The sequence below is a fragment of the Trichechus manatus genome, unplaced genomic scaffold (assembly GCF_000243295.1).
Source record: "Trichechus manatus latirostris isolate Lorelei unplaced genomic scaffold, TriManLat1.0 scaffold00291, whole genome shotgun sequence".
NCBI lineage: Eukaryota > Metazoa > Chordata > Mammalia > Sirenia > Trichechidae > Trichechus > Trichechus manatus.
In genome coordinates, this window is record NW_004444227.1 from 741688 (window position 1) to 766749 (window position 25062).

At 41.9% G+C, this 25062-nt stretch overlaps 1 protein-coding gene across 9 annotated transcripts in view; it reads right to left on the bottom strand.

Annotated features, from left to right (window-relative positions):
• Positions 1-4927: 4927 nt before the first annotated feature.
• The window catches only part of TSPAN5 (tetraspanin 5), a 220756-nt gene continuing 200621 nt past the window's right edge, over positions 4928-25062 (bottom strand). For 2 of the 9 annotated variants that reach the window (XM_023725190.1, XM_023725195.1), the window contains exons 3-7: positions 20422-20568; positions 15519-15689; positions 12398-12523; positions 10131-10412; positions 6159-6352 (exon numbers count right to left, since the gene is read on the bottom strand). In XM_023725190.1, coding sequence (XP_023580958.1) covers positions 6287-6352; positions 10131-10412; positions 12398-12523; positions 15519-15689; positions 20422-20568 — 792 coding nt within the window. In that variant the 3' untranslated portion in view covers positions 6159-6286. Of the gene's footprint in view, positions 6353-9211; positions 9349-10130; positions 10413-12397; positions 12524-15518; positions 15690-20421; positions 20569-25062 lie in introns of those variants that run through there. The other 7 variants (XM_004390241.2, XM_023725194.1, XM_023725192.1 and 4 more) reach the window with 7 other exon arrangements.

Below are 25062 nucleotides of genomic sequence, written 5' to 3' on the forward strand. Positions count from 1 at the left end.
TGGAGTGTAGACTGCACAGTGTTGGGGAACCGACACCCTTCCCTCCCTCCCCCACAATCAGCATCTTTATGGTGAGAAGTGCCTACCTGCCTGACATATCAGCAACTTTAGACCATCACCTGTCTTCTGAGACTTTGCATGAGAGCAGTGCCCAGCTTTGACCTGCATGCCCTCTGTGTGCACTACCCTAATAAAGTCTGAGCAGCAAGATCAGGATATAGTGAAGGATACAAAATGCCCTTGTCTCTAACTTTCAAAACAAGTTACATCATTTTCAGGGGTGTGTAAAAGCAATAAGACACCTATCTGCCCTAAGCATGCAACCTATATAGCTAAAACCAAAATACCAAACTTGTTGCCGTCAATTCCAACTCATGGTGGCCCCAAGTATTACAGAGTAGAACGTCTCCATAGGATTTTCTTGGCTGCAATCTTTACAGAAGCGATCGCCAGGCCTTTCTTCCATGGTGCTGCTGGGTGGGTTCAAACTGCCAGCCTTTAGGTTAGTAGCTGATCACAAACCACTTGCGCCACCCAGGGACCTCCAACATATAGCTAGTGTATGTTTTCCACACTATACTCCAGAGCACAAGTGCCTCTGAATATATACTGTTTTCATCCCTTTTAGTAATAATTCCAACTCCGATCAGATGTTGTTTTACATATTCGACACTAGAGGGCAGGCCATTAAAACGTTCCTGTTGAAACCAATTGCAAAAGCTAATACATGACCATAATGCTCGAGATATAAAAGGTAACTTTGTAATTGGCTTTTCCCCACACAGAAGGCAGTACACATTCAATGAATAGCAACAAAACAGGAAGCACTATCTTTTTGCATATTACTGCCCCCACCCGCCACCCCCCGGAGTGTATTTAGGACAGAGTAAAGCCCATGAATTAGCCAGCTCTTCCTTTAGCTTCCCTTCAGTTGTGAGTTCCTAGAAGTGAAGGAATAAATTGCAGGGGGCGGTGCAGGTTCAGAGGAGTTGGTTTGAGTTAACCAGGAGTGAAATAAACCAGCCACCCTCTCACTAATGGCAACTTTAAACGAGAGAACCGCTCAGCAGGAACACTTCAAAGGCAACCAAAACGAAACCAAACCAAAACTGGCGTCAAGTTGATTCTTACTCATGGCGACCCCATGTGTTGGGAGTAGAACTGCTCCGTGGGTTTTCAGGGCTGTAACCTTTTGGAAGCACATTGCCCGGTTTGTCTTCTGAGGCGCCTTTGGGTGTGTTCAAACTACCCACCTTTCAGTTAGCAGTTGAGCGCTTAACCAGTTGAGTCACCCAGGACTCCTACTCCACAAGAAGCTATATTAAATACCATAAGTGAAAACTGTCATTTTTATAAACTCTGCCTTTGTAGCAAACTCCTCCAAAAAACAAAAGCACTCAGGTCAGTCTAAAGATGGCTTTGGTCTTTGTCCTGTCCAGAGTTCAGCTTCTCTTCCTTGCTCCCCACCCGTGCACCCAAACACACCTCAGTGTCTTGAGTGTTATTGTGTGTAGATTTTTCGATCGATTTTTGATTTCAGTGTTATGATGATAGGCCAACATTAGTACACTTCCAGACAACACTGCATTTCCTTTCTGGTTCAGTCAGAGACTAGGCTTCTCAGTAGCAGAGAAGGGAAGCACCTAGAAACAGCCCCATGACCTCAATGGACAGTGAGTGCTGTCCCTGAAACTTCATTGGCCAGAGTTTACGAAGAGGATTCCAGTTCTTCCTTGGAGGTCTAAACAGGATTTCCCTAGAGAAGGAGGGCTTCGTGGAATAAATTACAGAGAGCACTGGGAGGGCCTGCCAGGTCCCTGTGCTCTGTCTCCTCATTGTTCCGTCCACTGGCTTCTCAGGGCTCCTATCCAAGCGAGCCGGAAGCAGGCTGAGAGGAGCTACATAAAACTGCAAAATTATTCCTTTCCGGCCCACACAGAACAGGGGCATGAATGATAAAACATTTTGCATAATAAGAAAAAGCCAAGAAACACTTTCAGGAATCCTCTTGGGGAAAGGAAGGACCTGGGGCATGAAAAAAGCAGGTTTATTCCCTGGTAGAAGAAAGAGGAGGAAGAAAACAAAGTCAATGCATTTTTTTTTTCAAGTACTGCATGATACAAAATTCTACTTTTTAACTCCTGAGTTCATTTTTAAAAAACTGTATTAGATATTTCTATTGTTTTAGGTGCTGTCTATTCGGCTCTGTCTTAGTCATCTAGTGCTGCCGTAACAGAAATACCACAAGTGGATGGTTTTAATGAAGAAAAATTTATTTCCTCACAGTCGAAGTAGGCTAAAAGTCCAAATTCAGGGTGTCAGCTCCAGGGGAAGGCTTTTTCTGTAGGCCTTCTTCTCTTCGGTGTTCCCCTGGACTAGGAGCTTCTCTGCGCAGGGACCCCAGTCCAAAGGGCGTGCTCTGCTCCCAGCACTGCTTTCTTGATGGTATGAGGTCCCCCTGTCTCACTGCTCACTTCTGTCTTCTATATCCAAGACATTGCCTCAGGACACAATCCAGTCTTGTAGATCAGGTCCTGCCTTACTAACACAACTGCCACACATCCTCCCTCATTAACATCATAAAGGCAGGTTTACAACATACAGGAAAATCACCCAGTACCAGGAATCAGGGCCCAGCCAAACTGATACACACACTTTTTGGGGGACATAATTCAAACCATGACAGGCTGCAACTCATAGCAGACCTTATGTATAACAGAATGAAATGCTGCCTGCTCCTACACCATCCTCACAATCGTTGCTATGTTTGAGCCCATTGTTGCAGCCACTGTTTCAAACTAATTTTTAAATTATGGAAGCAATAGTGTTTGTGGAAACAGGTCAAACAATAGAGATATATCTTCTTAAACACTGAAGGAAAAAACTTGCAAGTTTTGAATTTTACAGACATAGCATCCTTTTATTTCTGAGTATTTTTTCTCCTTTGTTGGCCTAGAGTTTGCAATGAGACAAGTGGACCCATTAACTAATCTCTTCAGTACAGCTAAGAAAACTCAAGAAAAGGGGATTGGTTATTTACAGTTACCACTAAGAAATTTCCTTATAAGTCAAAATAACGTTTTTGTTTCAAATACCCAGGGAACTGAGACAAAATGTTTCTCAAAGTCTTAGGACATAGTGTCAGGGTCTGAGCATATTATCGGAACAATAAAATCTTGCATTTTCATTTGAAGACCGTATTTAACCAATTTAAAAGAAAGAAGTTTTCTTCAGCACTGATAGTTCACAATGAGAAGACATTTAGGTTGGTATTTCTCAAATGAGTTTTTAAGATTCCTGTTAGAAGGGGCTGCTAGAAATTATTTTATTGTAAAAAGGGTATGAATATGATCAACATTTATCTAGGTCGATGAGTCCTAAGTCTGAATGTGCATTAAATACTAATGGGAGCTTCTAAAAATACAGATGCTGGGTACCCCACACCAAAACCGCTAGAAGGAAAGCCTTGGGATCAGTATTTTAAATGGTCTCCAGGTAGGTATGGCCAGCAGACAATGACCTTGGAGATTCCTACACACCCAGCTCAGCACCCCTGTGTCTCCTTACTCGAGTCCAGCAGTGCAAATTTCCCTCTCCAGGCCCCAAATTTTACCTTTATCCTTCCCCTCTTAGAAAACTGGAGTAGAGCAGGGGTTTTCAAGGCGTGGTCCCTGGACACGCAGCAATAGCATTACCTGGGGAATTGTCAGAAATGCAAATCAGAAATTCTGGGGATGAGGCCCAGCAATCTGTTTTAACAGGTCCTCCAGGTAAATCTGATGTACGCTAAAGTTTGAGAACCACTGGAATTAGGGAATTTCACACTGTCAAGAGAGAAGTGAAGAAAGACATAACTCCACGTAAGGTAGAACCAAGTTTATTAATGACAGCCTTTATTACGATCACTTTCAAGTGTAAAAAATAAAGAATGATTAATTAAAATTTAAAACTCACTTGGATTTGCTGTTTGGCCTTTCACTGGATATGCCAAAGGGTAGGGGGTCTTGTCTGATTTTGAGTCAAGAGGTCAGATGGAGTTTGCTGGAGAATGAGGGAACAAAGAAGACAAGAGTGCCAAATGGAGAGCTCTAGACTTCTCCATGTTGGAAAGACATTACAAAATGACAACTGTGGTGGGGGCAGAGATGAAATAAGACCATCTGACAGCCAGAATATGGAATGAACTTCTCTAACTATACAGAAACACAAACACACACGTGCATAGTCATACACACGCCCAAACTGTGAAGACTGGATTTTAAAAGAATTCTTGTCCTTTCTCTGAGCGGACTGACCGCTCATCAGCCACAGCGATGCAACATGGTGCTGAAATATAAAACCTTGCTAAATTTCCACCAAGTATGCTAACCAGCTGCCCAATTTATGTGTTGGCCAATGTGTCATTGCTGTAAAACATGCCTGTGGTTTCCCCAGCATTCCACAGACTAATATCTGCTCCCCAGGAGAGCAATATTCTGGTAGACATATTCACAGACACCAGTTGCATTAAAACCTGGGGGTAAAACTCGTCCGTCCCAGATGGAGCGGGGCAGGGGTGGCAGCACCAGTGCCAAGGAGGTGGTTTCCCACCTTGTTGTCACAGAACGCTTGCCCCCGTTTAATGCACTCTACTCCAAAGTATTTGTGCTTTGTTACCACTCCGATAAAAGGAGCCCTGGTGACGCAGTGGTTAAGCACTCAGCTGCCAACCAAAAGGTGGACAGTTTGAACCCACCAGCTGCTCGGAGGGAGAAAGGTGTGACAGTCTGCTTCCATAAAGATTACAGCCTTGGAAACCCTATTGGGGCAGCTCTACTCTGTCCTACAGGGTCGCTATGGGTCAGAGTTGACTCGACAGCAATGGGTTTTTTTTACCACTCTGATGTTTAGTCTGCAGTAAGAAAACAGACAGAGCTCTGACCATCCACTACTTTTTTTTTTTTTTTTAATAAAAGCAAACTAAAACAGTAAGAAAAAACAAAAAACCACTGGAAGCTTTTTGATCATAGCAACACTGTTTTGGAAGTGGGTTTATTTCCACTCAAAGAGCAAGAGAGGGAGGGTGCAGAAAAGGCCAGGAAGAGGACACTGTAACAAGAGTGGAGTCCACGGATGCATCTGTGACATCACAGCTGGTCGCTTCCCAGCGAGGCTGAGGAGGACTCGCCATGGCCTCCCAAGGCCATGACTCTCTGAAAGAAATGCGGACCAAATAACACATGTAAATGTTGGTAGAAAGGGTGGCAGGAAAGGGACTTGGCAGATTCAGATTCACAGGGCATGCAGGTCGGATGGTACAAAAGAAAAATTAATATTTCAACTGAGTAAAAAAACATTTTAAAAGAAACTTTATGAGAAACTATCATAGCTTTTGCCTTTGGGAGATGGAAAAAAGAACCCCAATACAGAGTATTCCAGAGTTTCCAAAGAATCCAACAACTGATTTGGTGGTAGTGATTGGAGGGAGGGGGGCACTTAGCTAATACCTCTTCATTAACCTCCTCATACTTTTCTCCTTGGATTTCATTGATAAATAAAGCTCAGGCCAACTTAGAAAAAGGTCTATCCTGCCAAAATACAACATTATGAAGTCTTCCAGCGCCCTGGCTCCACGCACATGGTATCCACAACTCCTCTTAGAAGGTGACACTCCAGAATAGACCGTGTGCCCTCACAGTTACTTGCTGAGTGCGATCACCACAAAACCTGAACCCAAAGACAAGCTGGTTTCTTCCTGGGATGATCACTGTAACCGTTTCTCGAAATGTACAGTGGAGGGATGCTCAAAAACACTGCCCTCCCCGGTGAGGGGCTGAGTTTTAGAAAAGATGCACCTCTTTAGGCCCTGGAACAAAAGGCAGTCCTTCAGATGGTGACGAAGAACCAAACTACCTCTGACAGCCCTCCAGTTACTGAAGTGGAGAACAAAATGGTATTTTTCACAAATTCAAGGGTATTCCATTTCTATTTAAGTACATTTGGGTCCCCACCCCCATTTTTTTGTTTGCTTTTGGTAAGTGTCCAACCAGCCACAAATCCATGGCTACAGTAGAGATACACAGCGCAAGAACTTTCATACTGGTTATTTTTTTAAAAAATTCTGTCAGTGAGCAGCATTTCCCAGTTTTACTCTCCCCCAAGAAACAAGGTCTTGATAGCTCCATCAGGTGGGGTTGAAGGATGCCTCTGGGATTGGGGTCCACGCAGCTTGGACATCAGTTCAGCACATGAAAGGGTCAGGAAGGCTTGGGTCTGTCCAGTGTCTTGCACAGCTGTTGCAGGTGCTCTACCAGCTAGCCCTGACAGCTTCAATATCACTAACCAAATTCTGGGCCAAGCATATCCCAAAAATCTGAGAAAAGAAGGAAAAGAGAGTCAAACAATGAAACTCTAACCTCTTTAGGCTTTTCCTTGGCCACTGGGCCCCATTTTTTTTTTTTTTTTAATCTTTGATTTTTTTTTAATGAGATATAATTCATATACCATATAATTCACTCATTTAAAGTATGTAATTCAATATATTTAGTATATTCACAAGGAAGTGCAATGTTCACCACTAATTCCAGAATATCTTTATCAACCCCAAAAAAAAACCCCATCACTCCCATTCCCCCTTCCACGAAGCCCCTGGCAACCACTAATCTACTTTCTGTCTCTTTAGACTTGCCTATTCTGGACATTTCATGTAAGTGGAATTACACAATATGTAGCCTTTTGTGTCTGTCTTCTTTCACTTAGTATGTTTTCAAAGTTCATCCATGTTGTATGTAGTATGTATCAGTCCTTTGTTCCTTTTTATGGCTGAATAATACTCCATCACATTGGTTGTACCATATCTTGTACATCTTGTTTACCCATTCATCAGTTGATGGACAATTTGGGTTGTTTTTACTTTTTAGCTATTATAAACAATGCTGCTATGCACATTCATTTACAAGTTTTTGTGTGAACATATGTTTTCAATTCTTTTGGGTGTATACCTAGGAGTAGAACTGCTGGGTTTTATGGTAACTCCATGCTTAACTTTTTGAGGAACTGCCAAACTGTTTTCCACAGCAGCTGTACCATTTTATATTCTAACCAGCAATGTATGAGGGTTCCAATTTGTCCACATCCTCATCAACACGTTTTTTTAAATATTATTATAGCCATCCTAGTGGGTGCCAAGTGGTATCTCGTTATAGTTTTGAAGTGAATTTCCCTAATGACTAATAATGTTGAGCATCTTTTCATGTGCTTTTTGGCCATTTGTTTATCTTCTTTGGTGAAATGTCTATTCAAATCCTTTGCCCGTTTTTAAATTGAGTTGTCTCTTTATTGTTGACTTGTAGAAGTTCTTTATATATTCTGGATACTAGATCTTTATCAGAAAAATAATTTGCAAATATTTTCTCCCATTCTTTGGGTTGTCTTTTCACTTTCTTGATGGTATAGTTTTGAACAGAGTTTTTAATTTAGGTGAAGTCCTATTTACCTATTTTTCCATGGTTGCTTGTGCTTTTGGTGTCATATCTCAGAAACTATTGCCTAATTCAAGGTCACAAAAATTTACATGTGTGTTTTCCTCTAAGAATTTTACAGCTTTAGCTCTTACATTTAGGTTTTTGATCATTTTAATTTATTTATTGTGGTAAAATATATATAAAATAAAATTTGCCATTTTAATCATTTTTAAGTGTAAAATTCAGTGGCATTAATTATATTCACAATGTTGTGCAACCATCACCACTACTGTAACTTTTACGCAAATAACGCATGCCTTCTACTTTTGTTTGCTAACTACTCCCTCCCCCCCAAGGTATTTTCCTAAGCGCTGCTATGCCAATCTTTTTTTTTACATGTTGCTGAAAAAAAAAAAAAAAAAATTAGCATAGCAGGCTTAGGAAAATACCTTGCCGGGGGAAGGAGCAGTTGGCAAACATAGAAGGCACATGTTATTTGCATAAAATACAGTATTTGTTTCCAAAATTTTTCATCACCCCAAACAGAAATTCAGTACCTTTTAAGCAGTATCTCCCTATTTCCCCTTCCCACTCACCCTTGGTAACCACTAATAAACTGTTATCTCTATACATTTGCCTATTCTAGATATGTCATATTAAGTGGGATCATATAGTATTTTTTTTGTGTGTCTGACTTATTTCACTTAGCATAATGTTTTTAAGGTTCATCTTTGTATGCTGTAGCATATACAAGGACTTCATTTCTCATTATGCTGAGTAATACTCCATTGCATGCATATACCACATTTTGTTTATCCATTCATCTGCTGATGGACATTTGGCTTGTTTCTACCTTTTGCTATTGTTAATAATGCTGCAATAAGCACTGGTGTATCTGTTTGAGTCCTTGCTTTCAATTCTTTAGGGGTATATACCCATGAGGAGAATTGCTGGGTCATATGGTAGTTATATATTTAACTTTTTGAGAAACTGCCAAATTATTTTCCATAGTAGCTATACCATTTTACATTCCTCAGGAATGGATAAGGGTTTCAATTTCTCCATGTCCTTGCCAATACTTATTTTAGTGTTATTTTTTTAATAATAGCCATCTTAATAGGTGTGAAATGGTTAATTTTTGTATATAGTATAAAGTAGGGGTCCAAATTCATTTTTTTGCATATGTATATCCAGTTGTTCCAGCACCATTTGTTGAAAATACTATTCTTTCCCCCACTGAATGATCACGACACCCTTGTCAAAAATAATTTCACTATAGATATATAGGTTTATTTCTGGACTCTTAATTCCATTCCATTGATCTATATGTCTAACCTTATGCTAATACCAAACTATCTTGATACTGTAGCTTTTAATAAGTTTTGAATTGGACATGTGAGTCTTCCAAATTTGTTCTTTTTCAAGTTTGTTTTGGCTATTTGGGGTACTTTGCATTTCCATATGAACTTTGGGATCACCCTGTCTTGTTTTACAGGAAAAAAAAAAACCCAAACCCATTGCCATCGAGTTGATTCCGACTCCTAGCAACCCTATAGGACATTAGAACTGCCCCATAGGGTTTCCAAGGCTGTAATCTTTACGAGAGCAGGCTGCCACATCTTTTTCCCATGGAGTGGCTGGAGGGTTCGAAACAGCGATCTTTTGGTTAGCAGCTGAGCGCTTAACCACTGCACCACACTAGGGCTCCTTTTCACACACACAAAAAAGGCAGTTGAAATTTTGATAGAGATTGCATTGAATCTGTAGATCAGTCTGAGGAGTATTATCATCTTAACAATATTAAGTCTTCCAACTCATGAATGCAAGATGTCTTTCCATTTAGGTCTTCTTTAATTTCTTCCAACCACTGTGCCCCATTTTGAACCCGCCACGGTAAGTATCACATCTGCAAAGCATGAAAAGTCGAGTTCTTGAGACTGCCCAGGATGGAAAGTGGGTGCTCCTTTCCCTCACTAGCACTTTGGCAAGGTGGTCCAGAGAGAAAAAGGCACAGCATCTCTGTGAAAATCCTGAAGCCTCACTTAACCTTGCCACTGAGCCCTACTCTGACCATTCACATCTGCCCCAGCTGTCACAATGCAGCATTATCGAGCCCCTGGACACGCAGGAATGCCAGCAGGCAACTACTGACCCAATCAATCTTCAAAGGGAAAAAAAGGTTTCCTAAGGTATTTCAGTACAGTAGCATCTAAAATCAGAGCTATAACAAAATGCAAACAAAATAGTTTTAGGTCTATTCCCCAGCCCTTCAGTGGATTTTAAAAACTTTGAAATTCAGGTGATTAATTAAGGTTCCTGTCCTGGTGAGGGCTCTCTCAGGGCATCATTTCCCTGTAACATCCTTGTCTTAAGGTTTCTGGGTGGCACAAGCGGTTTGTGTTTGACTACTAACTTAAAGGCTGGCAGTTCAAACTCACTCAATGGCACCACGAAAGAAAGGCCTGGCAATCTGCTTCCATAAAGACTACAGCCAATAAAACCCAATGGAGCAGTTCTATGCTGTGACACATGGGGTGCCATGAGTTGGAATAGACTTAACAGCAACATTTTCTTTTTTTTTTAATTTAAAAAAACCCTATGGAGCAGTTTTACGGTGTAACACATGGTATCACCATGAGTTGGAATCAGCTCGACAGCAACGGGTGTTTCTTTTAATCCTTGTCTTACCTGCAGCAATGCAATGCCTATGAAAATGCCAGCCACGATGGTTAAATTGTCTTGCAACCACTTCTCAAACTGGGGCACACAGCCTTTCGTGTAGATTACAATCTGCTGATCCACTTCCTTTACAAGGGAAGAGGAGAGCACAGTGTCACAGATACTGCCACAGCACCCTGCATATTCAAGAGCTCTTCTAAACGCCCCTTGTGCTAAGTGACAAAATAATGAGATTCCACTTACTGGTTTCTGCCTGGCATCATAGCCACACTGAGTGTTGATGACATCTTCCTGGTGGAGAAAGAAAACAAAAAAGTGAAATTCACTTTTGTAAGAGAGAAAGCCCACCTAGGAGTGAGCAGAAGACCTTAGTAAGGGTCAGTGGTGAAATGCGTATTTGAGCATGGATGTGTCACAGGCACTGTGTCAAGCCCTTCGCCTACATTATCCCAAGTAATTACTATAACAATCATTTCAAACAGGTATTAAAAATTTAAACTCCATTTTACAAATGAGGAAGACTGAAGCTCAAGGAATATCAGAAAGTGTAGCAAGTCCATTATGCAGGAGCCTAAATATACAAAGTTAATAACCTCGAGAACTTCCCGGGAACTGGAGACATAGACAAAAATCACAGTTAAAGGGCGTAATGGCTGTCTTCATTTATGGCCTTTTAGGGGACTTCCACTTTCTAATCTATATACTTCTATATTGTGGATGTATTGTTTTTCAATGAGCATGCATTACTCTAATAGTTAAAAAACAAAACCATGTCCTCACCACATATCACATGGACAGCTTGATATCTCACAGGGTCTGATCAGAAATGTGAGTTCCACTTTTTTGGGTTTATTTCACTCCTCTGTGGGTATGGGGTAGATTTTATTACTTTAGAGCTTAAGGCATGAGCTGTCTCTAGCTAGAGGCTCTGTAGTTGAAAGGGGAGGCATACTGCCTTCTGAGGATCTTCAGAATTCTTCTGATGGAATGTTAACATAGGGCAGGAACTGGACACAGAGGAGGACAATTCAGTGTTGGCTGGTCAGTGGCAAGGCTGCCTAGAGTGGGCACGGTGGGCTTCCTGCTGGGCAGTCTCCTGCCTTCCACCCTCCTCAGACTGACCCAAGGAGAGCGAGAAAGTAGCCGGTGAGAAAGGCTGGTTCCACTTGAGATCTGGCCAGGTCTCAGCACCAGGGTAGCACCCTTCTTAGTGATTCTTAGTCTCCTTCAGACCAAGAGAAACAGCTCAGGCCAACCCTTCAATGAGCAGCTGGCCGAGGAGACCTGCAGGGAAGTTCTGCTTTTCCACCCTAAGACTACTGCCCCTTCAGAAGAGCTCCATGCCCTCTATCTTGCAGGAGGAACACCACAGCTAAACTCATCAGCATCCACCTGGCACTGCTAATTGGGGGTGAGGGTGTCTTCAGGAGGATACCTGGGGACCAAAATGTCAAAGAGAGGCTGCAAAGTCCCTGAAGGGCTACAGTGTAAGAGTGTGCAGGGCCAAGTGCAGAAGCAACTTCTCACACGTGTCGTTCTAACACTCAATTCTGGTGTTTAACTTATAACACGGGAGTTGCATGACATTCTGTATACTAGGCACATGATTTGACCCAAATGCAATCAAACCCATAGTAAAAGGGAGTGGCTTATGGATAGGTTTTATATTTTTTCCTTTTAAAAAGTAAAATACAAACTTTCATTACTATAGTCATTACAACTCCTAAGAGTCTGGGTGGCTGTGGTCTTCCTACATCTGAGCCCTATTTTGTCTCAAACTCTTCTACTCCTCATATTTTCCCCAGAACTAAGCCAGGAAGAAAAGGGTTACCAACCCAAACCAATGAAGAGAACTCACATATGAGCCCATCCTTCTTGTAAAGAAGGAGTAACATAGGTAACATAGGCAAACTGTCTGGTTTGAAGCTCAACTCCATCGCTTGCTAGCAGCGTGAGCTTGAGAAAGTTACTTAAACCCTGTGTGCCTTGGTGTCTTCACCTGTAAAAGGAGGATAAGGGTGGTATCTACCAGTAGGAATGTTCTGAGCTTAAATGAGCCAGAGCACATCGAGGCTTAGAACAGGAACCAGCACCTACTGCTAAATTAATGTTAGTGAAGATAACACCTACTGGGAAGATCTAAGCACTACACCCCCTACAGGAGCTACAATTAGGCATAAGCGGGTAAAAAGAGGTTTCAAGAAAACACCGACTGCCGAATCCCACTCTTGGTGTGATGCCCAGAGCAGGCCAACAGTTTGCTGGCATTCGCTTACCGCGGGATCTTTAGTACAGCAGGAGAATGGCACGCCGCATCGCTCTCGACTTGCATTGGAATCTGTGCAATTGAAGTAAATATTTAGGTTCCAATCATCAGCTCCAAAAGCCCCACAGCACTGCCACTAGAGCAAACAGGACAGAATTAGAACATCTCGACTTGGAGGCAATCAGGCGCCTACACTCATACCCGCCAGTACAACACCCAGCTTCTGCCAGCTCTGTCTCTTCTGTCTCAATTTATTTTTAAGCCGAAGTGAACCTAAAGGGCCTCTGTAAAAGCTTCAAAGTAATTAAAGCTGAAGGTCTGTAAGGGTATGTTGGCACGTGATTTAGACAATTGATGAGAAAGGTACAAACCCTGCTACCTACAGTGTTAGCATAGGAAGGGCAGAGCAGGAGCTGCACAGCAGGGTGTGGTTAGAACAAGAGCTGTCTGGTGTGGGTACGCAGAGGAAAACTGTAGAAAGATAAACAAGACACTAACTACAGTGGTAGTGTCTGATGGAGGCAACTGGGGTTGTATGTGGGATATCTAGGGGCTTAATTCTGATCTCTGCATTTTAATGTTTTTTTTTTAAAAAAATCAGTTTTATTGATGTATAATTGACATACAATAAACTGCACGTTTAAAGTGCACAATTTGATGTTTTAACATATGTACACACTGTGAAACCATCACCACAATCAAGATAGTGAACATACCCATTACCGCAAAAGATTTAGACTTACTTCTCATAATGTATCTATTTCTACTCTTTAAATTTTAAAATAAAATTTTAAAAACAAGAGCATGTATTCACATTTTCCTTTAAAAGACTACACCATCTGATTAAAATAAGGCAGTACCCAGGTTACAAACACCTGACTTAAGTACAACCCACAGTTACATAGTGACGAACCAACTCCCATAAAGCCTATTACATTAAAAATTTGAGGTACATACAATGGTTCGTAATAACAAATGGTTGCTACTTTGTGACGTACATCAAAACATTATTATCGTTATTTTATTATGTTAAAGATGTTTTAATGTATCTGGAAGTGTTTCTTTAATGTTTTTAATGCACAGAAAGGTACATTATGTACTATATACTAAGACAAACATCTGACTGACATTAGATACAAACCATACCTAACTGTTCCAATTTACCATACAAAATTGACTTAAAGACAGACTTAGGAACGGAACTCCTTTGTAATCCGGGGACTGCCTGTATAATAAAGTAAGCTGTCAACTGAGGGTCTTGAATGGGGTCTATCTGAAGAACTGCTCCATAAACCCCTTCCTCCCTCCCCTGGCTAGATTATCTCTACGTCTCTGAGTTAAACAAACATCAGGCTTTGACCACTTAAAGGCTTTCAGGGCCAACAGCTACTTCAAAACACTAAACTCCACAACAAAAAAATAAAATCATATGCAGTAACTGTAACATTTCTATATAAAGCCGACAGCATTTCAAGAGAATGTGTACAGCCATGTTCGTCAAACCGTCTGGTCCTCCTGAGGGCTGGGATTGCGCAGCACAAGGTTTGCCTACAGAGCTCCATCAGATTTGTCATGCAACCTGGGCAGGAACACTGCTTGGGAAGGTGTGAGCTTGCATCCATTATGACCTAACAACACAGTGAGGGCCGCTGAGGAGATGAAATAGGACTTAATTTCACACCTGAGGTACAACTTACTCCCGGGCAATTGTTGCTGACACCGAACAAAACCAACTGCATAGCACAGCTTGGTTCTGAGTGTCTAACGAGGGAGGATGGCCTCATTCATGGCAAGTAGATACAGCCACTTCCTTCCTTGATTAAAGGAAACCCCAGCTTGCTCTGTAAAACTGTCCAACCAGGCAGAGGGCCACTGTTCTGCTGGGCTTCTGCTTGCCATCCAGCCTGCGTGTATACAGTAGTATCACTGACACAGCCATGCCTGTCTGCTCAGTTTATCCAGTTTTTCAGTATATGCAAATAAAACCCGGCCAGTTTGTAGGACAATAATATCTTAAGCCTAATATAAAACTATATATGTCTTACTAGAGTCTCATAATGTCCCTGTGAGTTAAAACCAACAATCAGCTGCCACTGAGTCAATTCCGACTCATGAGGACCCTGTGTCTATCACAGTAGAACTGTGCTGCATAGGGTTTCCACTGGCTGATTTTTCTGGAAGTAGATCACCAGGTCTTCTTTCCCAGGGGCCTCTGGGTGGACTCCAACCTCCAATCTTTTGGCTAGCAGCTAAGCTTATTAACTGTTTGCATCCTATGAGATAGACCGTAGCTATCATTATTGCCATTTTATTATTGGGGAAAGAGGGACGTGCCCAGGGTTACTTAGTTAATCAGATTTGGCACTAGAATCTGTGTCTTTTGACCCCTATTTATGCCATTTTGCATTTGGAGTGAAAACGGGCATCTGCTATTTTGTTCTTGCCCCTGAGCGATGACAAACGATCAGAAGCCATCACATAGTAGCTCGGGGCAGGGGTGGGAGGTGGGGGGCGAAGGCGGCACTACTGCACAGATTCTTTACGTATTAGAAACAACTCACCAGTAGTTGAAACTGACTCAGCAGCAACTGGTTTGGTTCCATGATTTTTTTAAGGGCTTACACATTTCTGAATTTTTGGCTTTAACTGCATGAGCTATATAATATTTGGATAGGCATATGTTAGAATGTTTATCCACAGAGCTCCTATTGATAAGTATATTATTCTGAGCTGTGAAGCATGGAGGGTTACCAAAATGGGGGTGGGGTGGGGCAGGAAAGCATCTGTATTTAATTAGCAAATACAATTTTAAACCTGGTTTTCCCTGTTAACAATGTTCTTCAAATGTTGATAGGAAAGAGCAAATGTGATTATAACCTTTTTGCCCAAGAATTTTCTTCTTTGCTCCTCTAATTTAATACAAATTAAAATAATGAAACTAGGATATTCCTGCTTAAGGTACAAAGCCCATAAGTCATACAGCTCATCAGAAAACAAGTGAACAAACAAACATAATGCAGAAGAGTCAGAGGTAGGTTCCAGCCGGTCATACAGAAACCAAGACGAGTGTTCATTGGGGTCATCCTTCCAAGAAGGTTCTCAACGTACAAATAAACCAAATTTACACTTACATATTCCTGGGTGAAGTCTATGAGGTTCTGCAAATCAATGTCGTCCCTGTAAGCTCTGATGTTGTTGTTTATAAAAAAATACAGCTGGTCTTTGATCCAGTCTTTGAATACAAACGCCAGCACCCCAGCAGTGAGCTCCAGGAAGAAAATAATTCCCAGGAACACAGAAAACTAAGACAAGAGACACAGACACAGAGAACAGTTATGCAGGCTCTTTAGACCACAGATAGTTAAATGGTTCCTCTTGAAAAAGGTCTGTAATTACATTGCATTGTGACACATCTCCAAAGCACATAATCTTAAATTCTTGAGATTTATTAATAGAAAATTACACTCCACGAAAGGGTTTAAAAAAAAAATCATTTCATAATCACATTTTAGGGGCTCTGGTGTTCCATTTGGTAATTAACCAACAAAGCCCATAAGCAAACATGGATCACAGGAATTTCACATTAGACCCACATTATGGCCTAATGAATTTCTCGTGATTAATGTACTGCCAGATGCTTGAACAATGACCTGCCTCTACCTCCAGTAAGCTTCTGTAATGCTGAAGGATAGATTATCCCAATATTTTAAGATCGCCTGTCATTTGTTAGTGTGTGGATTCAGTCACAGCTCTCATTACCCTTTGCACCTGCTATACAGGGTGAAACAGCAGACATGTTCCTCTTAGATGGAGCAGTAGTGAGCAGGAAGGTGACTGCAGCATTAAAATAATTTCTCATCATGAAAACAAAATGAAACCACTGGGCTGAGGGGCTTCCTTGGGAACGCTAGCTGTGCTATTCTTCCTTTATGAAGCACTGGTCTCAGGAAGCACTTTAAATAAGATCCCAAAGCAGCCAAATGAAAACTTCTGGCTAATGCAGAACGCAAGAATATAGAAAGGAAGGCTACAGACCATAAGGCAATGTGATAATTGCCACTAAATCTGGAGATATTTCCATTCCATCTAGAAGACTCAGAAGAGCCTCAACTTAGTCATATCAATACCCCCATGATTCTTCCCACCCCTGCATTCTCACCACTTTCCTTTTTTCTTTTTGCTAGACTATGAGAAATGAGGTAAACTGCAGGTAAGCTCTTGTGGTGACCGCAACAGAAAGGGTGTCACTGGGCCACTCCTGCTCAGCGGAGCTCCTGAGGGCTGTGGGAGACTGAGCAGTTGAGGAGGCAGAGAGCTGAAGCGGTCTGCTGTTTTCATATTCAGCAAGCAGACATCACACAGCCTGCCAAGAGGAAAATGAATTGGGGGCAGGGTGCAAAGGAAACCACACGGTTACTTACTGAAATTAGGGAGACCAAAAAAACAGTTCACTCAGTAAACATCTACCAAATGACCCACTGTGCGTCAGGCCCTGTGCTAAATGGGCTTTGCAAATGCCAGGATGGGTGAGATCATACCCCTGCTTTCAAAGCCCCACAGCGGGTGGAATGTATCTGTACGTCATGGGGGGATGGAGGTGGGGGTGGGAAAGCATGTGGGGGGCACTTCGTATTAGATGTTAGTATATCTGACAGTTTATCCAGGGTGTCAAGGCAGTTCTAGGAAGGTGTGGGGTGGAGAAAAAAAAAACAAACCCGTTGCCATTGAGTCAGTTCCGACCCATGGCAACCCCATGTGTTACAGAACTGCTCCACAGGGTTTTCTTGGTTGTAATCTTTACAGAAGCAGATTGTCAGGCCTTTCTTCCTCAGCACCTCTGGTTAGGTTCAAATCGCCAACCTTTAGGTTAGTAACTGAGAGGGAAGGGTATATGACAGTTACCACACTGTAGAAATGATAAATCTCATGGGGCACACATGCACATCCACACAAAACACGGAGGCCGTAGTCATTCTAAGATTTTAATTAGATTTTCATTCTCACCTCCGTAAGTTAGATAAGTCCATTTTCCAGGTCCTCTGGTAAATGTTCTCATAATGTTTACATAACGCATATCTCAAAAATTGAGTCCAAATTCAATTCATTTCACATATTTGGCAGAAATCTACACGTCCCAAGCCCTGTGAATGAATTTCCTCTATTTCCAAAGGTACAGAGACTGACTCACAGCTCTTGTCCTGGGGCGTCAGTCAAGAAGGAAAATCCTTTTCTAGTTCACAGTTTCTTAGCTCTTGGCTTTTTCCTCAGCACTGCTAGCCTCGTGGCATCAGAGAATCAAGGATGTTTGGGGTCACGCTGACATTTACTTGTGTCATATGTCCTACTCAAGGAATATTCTAGGTCAGTTTTTATTGATCCATTTCATGGAGAGAGAGGCCATTTTACATATTCTCCAAGACTTAAAAAAAGGCAAGAAATAACACAATCCTCTTTATTTACAACATGGGACTTCATAAGTTAAGGTACTAATTTAGAGAAATATGCAGATTTCTCCCTGTTCAGTTAATCCTGGTATCTTCAACTACAAAACTAATAAACTGTACTAAAGGGCCTGCCCACTATAAGCTAAACTACATTCAAGAAAACCATATTAAAGAGGATCCCATCTTTTAGGGCATGGAGGCCTTTTTGTGTGTGTGTGTGTATGTGTGTGCTTTAGGTGAAAGTTTATAGAACAAATTAGTTTCTTGTTAAACAATTAATATACAACTTGTTCTGTGGCATTGGTTGACAACCCTGTGATGGGTCAACACTCTCCCCTTCTCCGTCCTGCGCTCCCTGTTTCCATTCGTTCAGTTTTCCTGTTGCTTCCTGCCTTCTCGTCTTTGCTTTTGGGCTGGTGTGCCCTTTAGTGTCCTATGCATTAATTGAACTATGAAGCACACTCCTCACATGTTATTACTGTTCCTATAGACCTGTCTAACCTTTGGCTGAAGAGTGAACCTCAGGAGTGACTTCAGTACTGAGTTAAAAGGGTGTCCAGACACTACACTCTTGGGGTTTCTCCAGACTGTCAAACCAGCAAGTATGGTCTTTTTGTGTGTGTGTGTGTGAATTTGAATTTCTTCTACATTTTTCTCCTACTCTCTCCTGGACCTTCTATTGTGATCGCTGTTAGGGCATGGAGGCCTTTTCAAAACTAATAAAATAGTGGCAACTGGTAAGTATGACCTGGGGCCCAGTCAGGCTACAGAAAGACTCAGCGAGGTGAGCTCAGCATTTAGGGGAACCTCATGCCAAGAAGACTGGCAAGTTGGCAGGCCATGCGTAGGAACAGAGCTCTTCTGGTGACTCCATGGGCCTCTGACTAGGTAAAGGATGAAGTATTTGGTTGTGGGGGTGTGTGTGTGTGTGTGTGCGTGCGTGTGCGTGTGTGTGTAAGAGGGGAATTAGGAGATATGGCTACTTTCACCAATGGCCTATCTGTACAGAACAGAGAACTCATTAAATTGTACACAAGACCAAGTATCCTTTAGTTTTCCGTGTTAGCGTGAGTCACATGACCTTTCAGGTTAAACAGCCTCTTTCAAAACCTTCTCTGAGTCAGACGCTGCCCAAATTCAGAATAGGATGCCTTGCGTAGAGCACAGTGAGGCTTCTCTCAGGGATGTTCAAGAGAAGATGCCAGAGGAAGATGAGGCAGAAATGCTGGGGATGAGAATCCCGTACGCCATGGCTGTTGGGACTAGTTCTATTACATCCTACTGTCTTAAATCAAAATGTCCCTAGACGCTGTTGTGACAATAATGACTAGGCATGATTCTAGTAACAGACGATCTTACACTAAGATCGTTCTCTAGACACCCTATGGTCTTCCTTCACCACCGGATGGTGTGTTCTTTTGCTCTTTTTCCCTGTGCTTGGACACGGGGAGTGGAGGCTGCTCTACTCAGGGCTGACGCCCCCAGAATACCACACTCTGTACTGACAGGCACATTGGCTGACCTTGGGCTACCCCAGCCAAACACGTCAAACCTATTTAAGATGCACATATGTAAGCAAACGCCATTCTGTTCTCCTCTGGAACAATCTCCAAAGGAAAGGCTTTTACTTTGCATTCTGTACTTTCACTTTTAATACTTATACATGGATCTGGGGGAGGATATTATAATCCTTTTTGGTTTTTTAATTACTGAAACCTCTTTGTTTTTTATTTTTAAAAAACTACGTGTGTTATTTATAAAAGTTTTTAAATGAACATATTTATACTTCTTCTTAAAATCTCTCCTCCACAAATATCCAGGCTAACAGTGATCACACCTAACACTCTGAAGGGATCTAAAAATTATGCTGGTCATACAAATGAGCATCGTATACTGACAGAGTCCAAAGGAAATTTACCTTCTACTGTTTTTCCCTATTTATTAAAACCTGCTGCTTGACAGATTTTAATCTGGACAGCTCACAGCCACTGTGCTTAGGCCTGACCAGAGAAAGCAGTTACCTGACCAGCTCTCTGATTACTCTGTGCTTAAAACCAAGCCAAAAAAAAAAAAAAACTAAACCAGATTCCAACTCATGGTGATCCCACGTGTTATCAGAGTAGAACTGTGCTCCACAGGGTTTTCAATGGCTGATTTTTTGAGAGAAGTGGATCGCCAGGCCTTTCTTTTGAGGCACCTCTGGCTGGAGTCGAACCACCAACCTTTCAGTTAACAGCCGAGTGCATTAACCATCTGCACCACCCAAGGACTCCACGTGTGTAAAAAAGGAGGGAAAACTACTTAAGAAAAACATATATATTTCCCTTAGTCCTAAACGTATTTTAGGGATCAGAATGCATGATATACATGTATAAAAACCTCCATGGAAGGCATGGGGGTGGTATTTATATTATCAAAGAAGTATTTGGGGTGAAGAGGAGGGGCAAGTGAACTGTCTAACAGAAAAGCATTACCTTTGCCATATTCTTGCCTTTGGTTCAGCTCCCTGTCTTGCCTGTAGATACAGCATCCTCTGGATGTAAGATAAGAGCTTGGCTCTCAAGCTGAGAGCATAAAGTCTGATACTTACAAACTTGAGGAGGAAGGTGTTTTCCCGGAGAGCTCCAATGCACCCTGCGAATCCCAAAATGAACATCACTCCTCCCACCACAAGGAAGAGCCAGACCGGGTCAAAGCCGCCGAGATCAGTGATAGAAGAGATGTTGGACAGAACTCCCTGGGAGCAGAAAAGCACACACAACAGGATGAGGCGTCAGTCTTCTGACATGTGAGGATTATTGCACTTGTCTTTTTTACCCTCCCAAAGAAATTCTTCACAGTAATCTGATTACCAGGTGTGATTAATACTTGAGAGTCACCACAGAAAAAAGAAGAAAGAGGGAAAGGGAGAGGAGAAAAAAGAAAGGAAGGAAAGGAGGGAGGGAGGAAGGGAGGAAGAGAGGGAGGGGAGGAAGGAAGGAAGGAAGGAGGAAGGAAGGGAAGGAAGGAAGAAGGAAGGATGGAAGGGAGGGAGGGGGGACACAAAGGAAGAAAGGAGAGGAAGGGAGGAGGGGGGAGAGAAAGGAAGGAAGGAGAGTACAGAAGGAGCGAAAGGAAGGAAGGGAGAGAGGGAAGAAGGGAGGAAGGAAGGAAGAAAATGAAAACTGTATTCTTTCCAAGGTCTGGATGTGTTCGTACTTTTGGTAAGACTATATAAAGCAAAAGAAATGACTCCAAGAAACTGCCATCAGACCCTGAATGGCTATAAGACATACATGTTACCTTGGCTCTTTCTATGTCCTCAGATACAAGTGATCTTGAGTAAAAAAACAGGTGTATAAGAAAAACACACCTCACAAGACTCAGGAAGGGGGTCATCTTTAAGTCCTCAGGGAATGCAGATGTTAGACAATTGCCGACTTCACAGCCCTCATCATCTCTCAGGAAATAAGGGCAGAGCTAGAAGCCGAAAGCTAACACAGAAGCCAGCCCAACTACAAGCACCTATGACTTTTCCAAAGAACTGCACCTCAGGATCCACCCTTGAGTTATTAGGCCCAGATCCCAAAAGTCTATGTCAATAGTTAGTGCTAAAGGTTCCAGGTTTAGTTACTAGGCAAATTTCTTTACCACCATTTTGTTGTTGTTGTTGTTGTTATGCTTTAAGTGAAAGTTCACCATTCAAGTTAGTCTCTCATACAAAAATTTATACATACATTGTTATGTGACCCTAGTTGCTCTCCTTATACTGTGACAGCACACTCCTCCTTTCCACCCTGGATTTCCCATGTCCATTCAACCAGCTCTTGACCCTCTCTGCCTTCTCATCTCACCTCTGGACAGGAGCTGCCCATTTAGTCTCATGTATCTACTTGAGCTAAGAAGCACACTCTTCACAAGTTTCATTTTATGTCCATAGTCCAATCTAATCTTTGAAGAGTTGGCCTCGAGAATGGTTTTAGTTTTTGGCTAACAGAAAGTCCAGGGGCCACGTCTTCTAGGGTCCTTCCAGTTTCAATCAAACCATCAAGTCTGGTCTTTTTACTAGAATTTGAGTTCCACACCCCACTTTTCTCCTGCTCCGTCAGGGGCTCTCTGTTGTGTTCCCTGTCAGGGCAGTCATTGGTGGTAGCTGGGCACCATCTAGTTCTTCTGGTCTCAGGCTGATGAAGTCTCTGGTTTGTGTGTCTTTACCAACATTTTTTAGCAGTTGGAATTTAAATCATTTACAAAAGTTTCTCTCTCACTTTCAACCCTTTTATTCTCCTAACCCAAGCCTCTACCAAAGGAACCCAGAATAATTTCATTTCTCCATAAACAATGCCACTTCTCTACTGAAATTCCTTCTCCCATAAGTGTGAATTCACATCAAATACCACTCAGAACCCATGTTAGAAATTATGAGATTTTTCTTCCCTCTAATATGCAAGGTACATATTTACTATTCATTCATATGAAGGCCAGCTACTGTGATTCTGAAACTGTGGATGGATGTGAATCTTAACTATCCAAGACCACCAATATTTTACAAGCAATACAGAATACAGAAATAATCTCTTATCTTATTAAATTTGTTATTAACCCTCAAAATACTCCCAGAGTATATCATGGTATACTTTACTGTAATGTCTTTATAGTAAACATCTTGTTTTCAAAACGTTCCCCAAAATCTGGCAGAACAGACAGAATTCATCCAATTTTATACTTGATGAAAATGCTCAGAGTGGCTTGGTGACTTGCCCATCAATCAAACTAGCTGCTGTCCAACCAACTCTGACTCATGGTGACCCTATGTGTATCACTGTAGAACTGTGCTCCATGGAATGTTCAGTAGCTGCCAGGTCTTTCCTCTGAGGTGCCTCTGAGTAGACTCAAACCTCCAGTCTTTTGGTTAGCAGCCAAGTGCGTTAACTGTTTGCACCACCGAGGGACTCCAAAGGGCACACACTATTGATATTTTGGAACCAGAATATGTGCTCTACTTCAGTATTCTTTCCCTACCAAGTGGAAGCCATGGTGCAATTCGTCCCAGTCAGCACTAATCAACTTCTGGGTTTAGAAGTTTTAAATTTCCCCATTTAAGGCTGTAGGAACATTTGGAGAGAAGTATTTTTTGTTAGTTTTTCTCTTTGTTTGTTTTTTGGTTGAAACATCAACTTAAGAATGATTGAAAAAAAAAAAAAAATCTGTTGCCCCTGAGTGAGCTCCAACTCATAGAGAACCATGCATGTCAGAGTAGAACTGTGCTCCATAGGGTTGTCAATAGCTGATTTTTCGGAAGTAGATCACCAGGCATTTCTTCCAAGTTGCCTCTGGGTGGACTCAAACCTGCAACTTTTTGGTTAGCAGCCAAACATGTTAACTGTTTGCAGCACCCCAGGACTCCTAAGAACAATCATTAAAAAAAACCAAACCTGTTGCCATTGAGTCGATTCCAACTCATGGCAACCCTGTGTGTTACAGAGTAGAACTGCTCCATAGGGTTCTCCTGGCTGTAATCTTTACAGAAGCAGATCGCCAGAGCTTTCTTCCACAGAGTCACTGGGTGGGTTCGAAGCATCAACCTTTAGGTTAGTGGACAAGCGCAAACCATTTGCGCCACCCAGGGACCTATAGAATGATAATAAGATACTAATAATAGAATGCATATGAGGAAAAGCTAAAGGACTCAAAATGTACAATTTAAACCTAAAAAGAAAACAAAAAAAGTTCATGGGTTTAAATAAATTCACAAATGAAGGGTTGAGAGATTATTAAAGCAGTTAGGAATGTAGGGTGTGTTTACTAACTTCTGAGGTGACGTCACAGAAGGCAACAATACCCTTCACAAGACTGCATAACCTGATGGTATGATCCAGTTTTGTGTTTCTTAGATTTCCAAGCTCTGAACTATGAATATCCAGTCCAGGGAGGAAAGGCTAAAGGAAGATACAGAAATACGGTAGCCAATTCTCAATGTATACAAATGATACTAAAAACAAAATTGCCACAGAAGTCAGACAAAACCCAAGGACAGTGGTGAAGGTTCAGTGTTGAAAGGCAATCAACCCCTCCCCTCAGAATGCCTTTAAACACAGACGTTATCTGCTTAAAGTCTTCATGATTTTAACCTGCTCAACCAGGGGAAGAGGACTTTGGGGGTAACATGATAACATTCTCAAAATTTGAAAAGTTGCTTTAATTACAGAAGAAGTAGACTCAATTTACGTGAAGAGATAATAGAGATTGAAGAGGCAGGGTCACATGTCATTTCTATACAAAGAGGCATTTCTTGTACCACTAGGTTATTAGAAATGGATCAGAGAAGGTTAAGGAACACGGAAGGGAAGCTCTTCCCTCAGAAAAGCTGAAGCTGTGACCAACCGTGAGCAGTGCTCTAGGAGGGATTCCTGAATTGGATGAGAAATTGGGACTTCCAACTTTAAGACTATTTATGATTTCACCCATTTTTAACGGGCTTTTTATTAGTGACTCACACTCAAGTCTGAGCAAAGATCAGATTGTTCCCAAACACTCTTCCATGATCCATGGTTGTGCACAAAGAGCTCAGTGGACAAGAAGGACAGTTATCTGGGGAACTCAGGCAAACCAAGCAAACAGACATACCTGTGCCCGAAATTATCCCTCCTCTCAAAAGGCAAAAGAGTAGCATCCCGACTGCCAGTAAACTCTGGATCATTTGTCCTCTCTGGGTTTAATTTGGGGGATGACGATTTGGCTTTTCAGACAAACTCATTTTAATACTTTCTCTCCCCAGCCTGCAGGGGCAGTTTTGAGAGACCTTCAACTGTTTCCATACAAACCACAGTCATTTGGAGGCCTAACTGGACTGCAGATTCTACTCATCTAATCCTAAATTCTGGCAAAAGACAGGGTTGGAAACAACATAGTGATAGCATGGGGAAATGGTATTCTGCAAAGCATAGAAAAGACTACAAAGAACTTTATTTTTAACATATTCAGAATATACCCAGGTAGTTATCAGCTGAAAACGAATGCAAATGTGAAACACAAGTGTGGAAATCAATGCCCGATGACCAGTTTTCTTTTCCAGGGGATGAGACGGACTTCACCAAGATGGAAATGTAAAAAAAGATTTACTCCTTCACCTGTGAAAAGTTTCCAAATATTCACTGAAGAGCAGCCTTACTGCTTCTGGCTACACAGAGATTGTAAGAGTAGCTGAACATAATCCTGGGACCAACGACTGTGGATGACAAAAAAACCATGG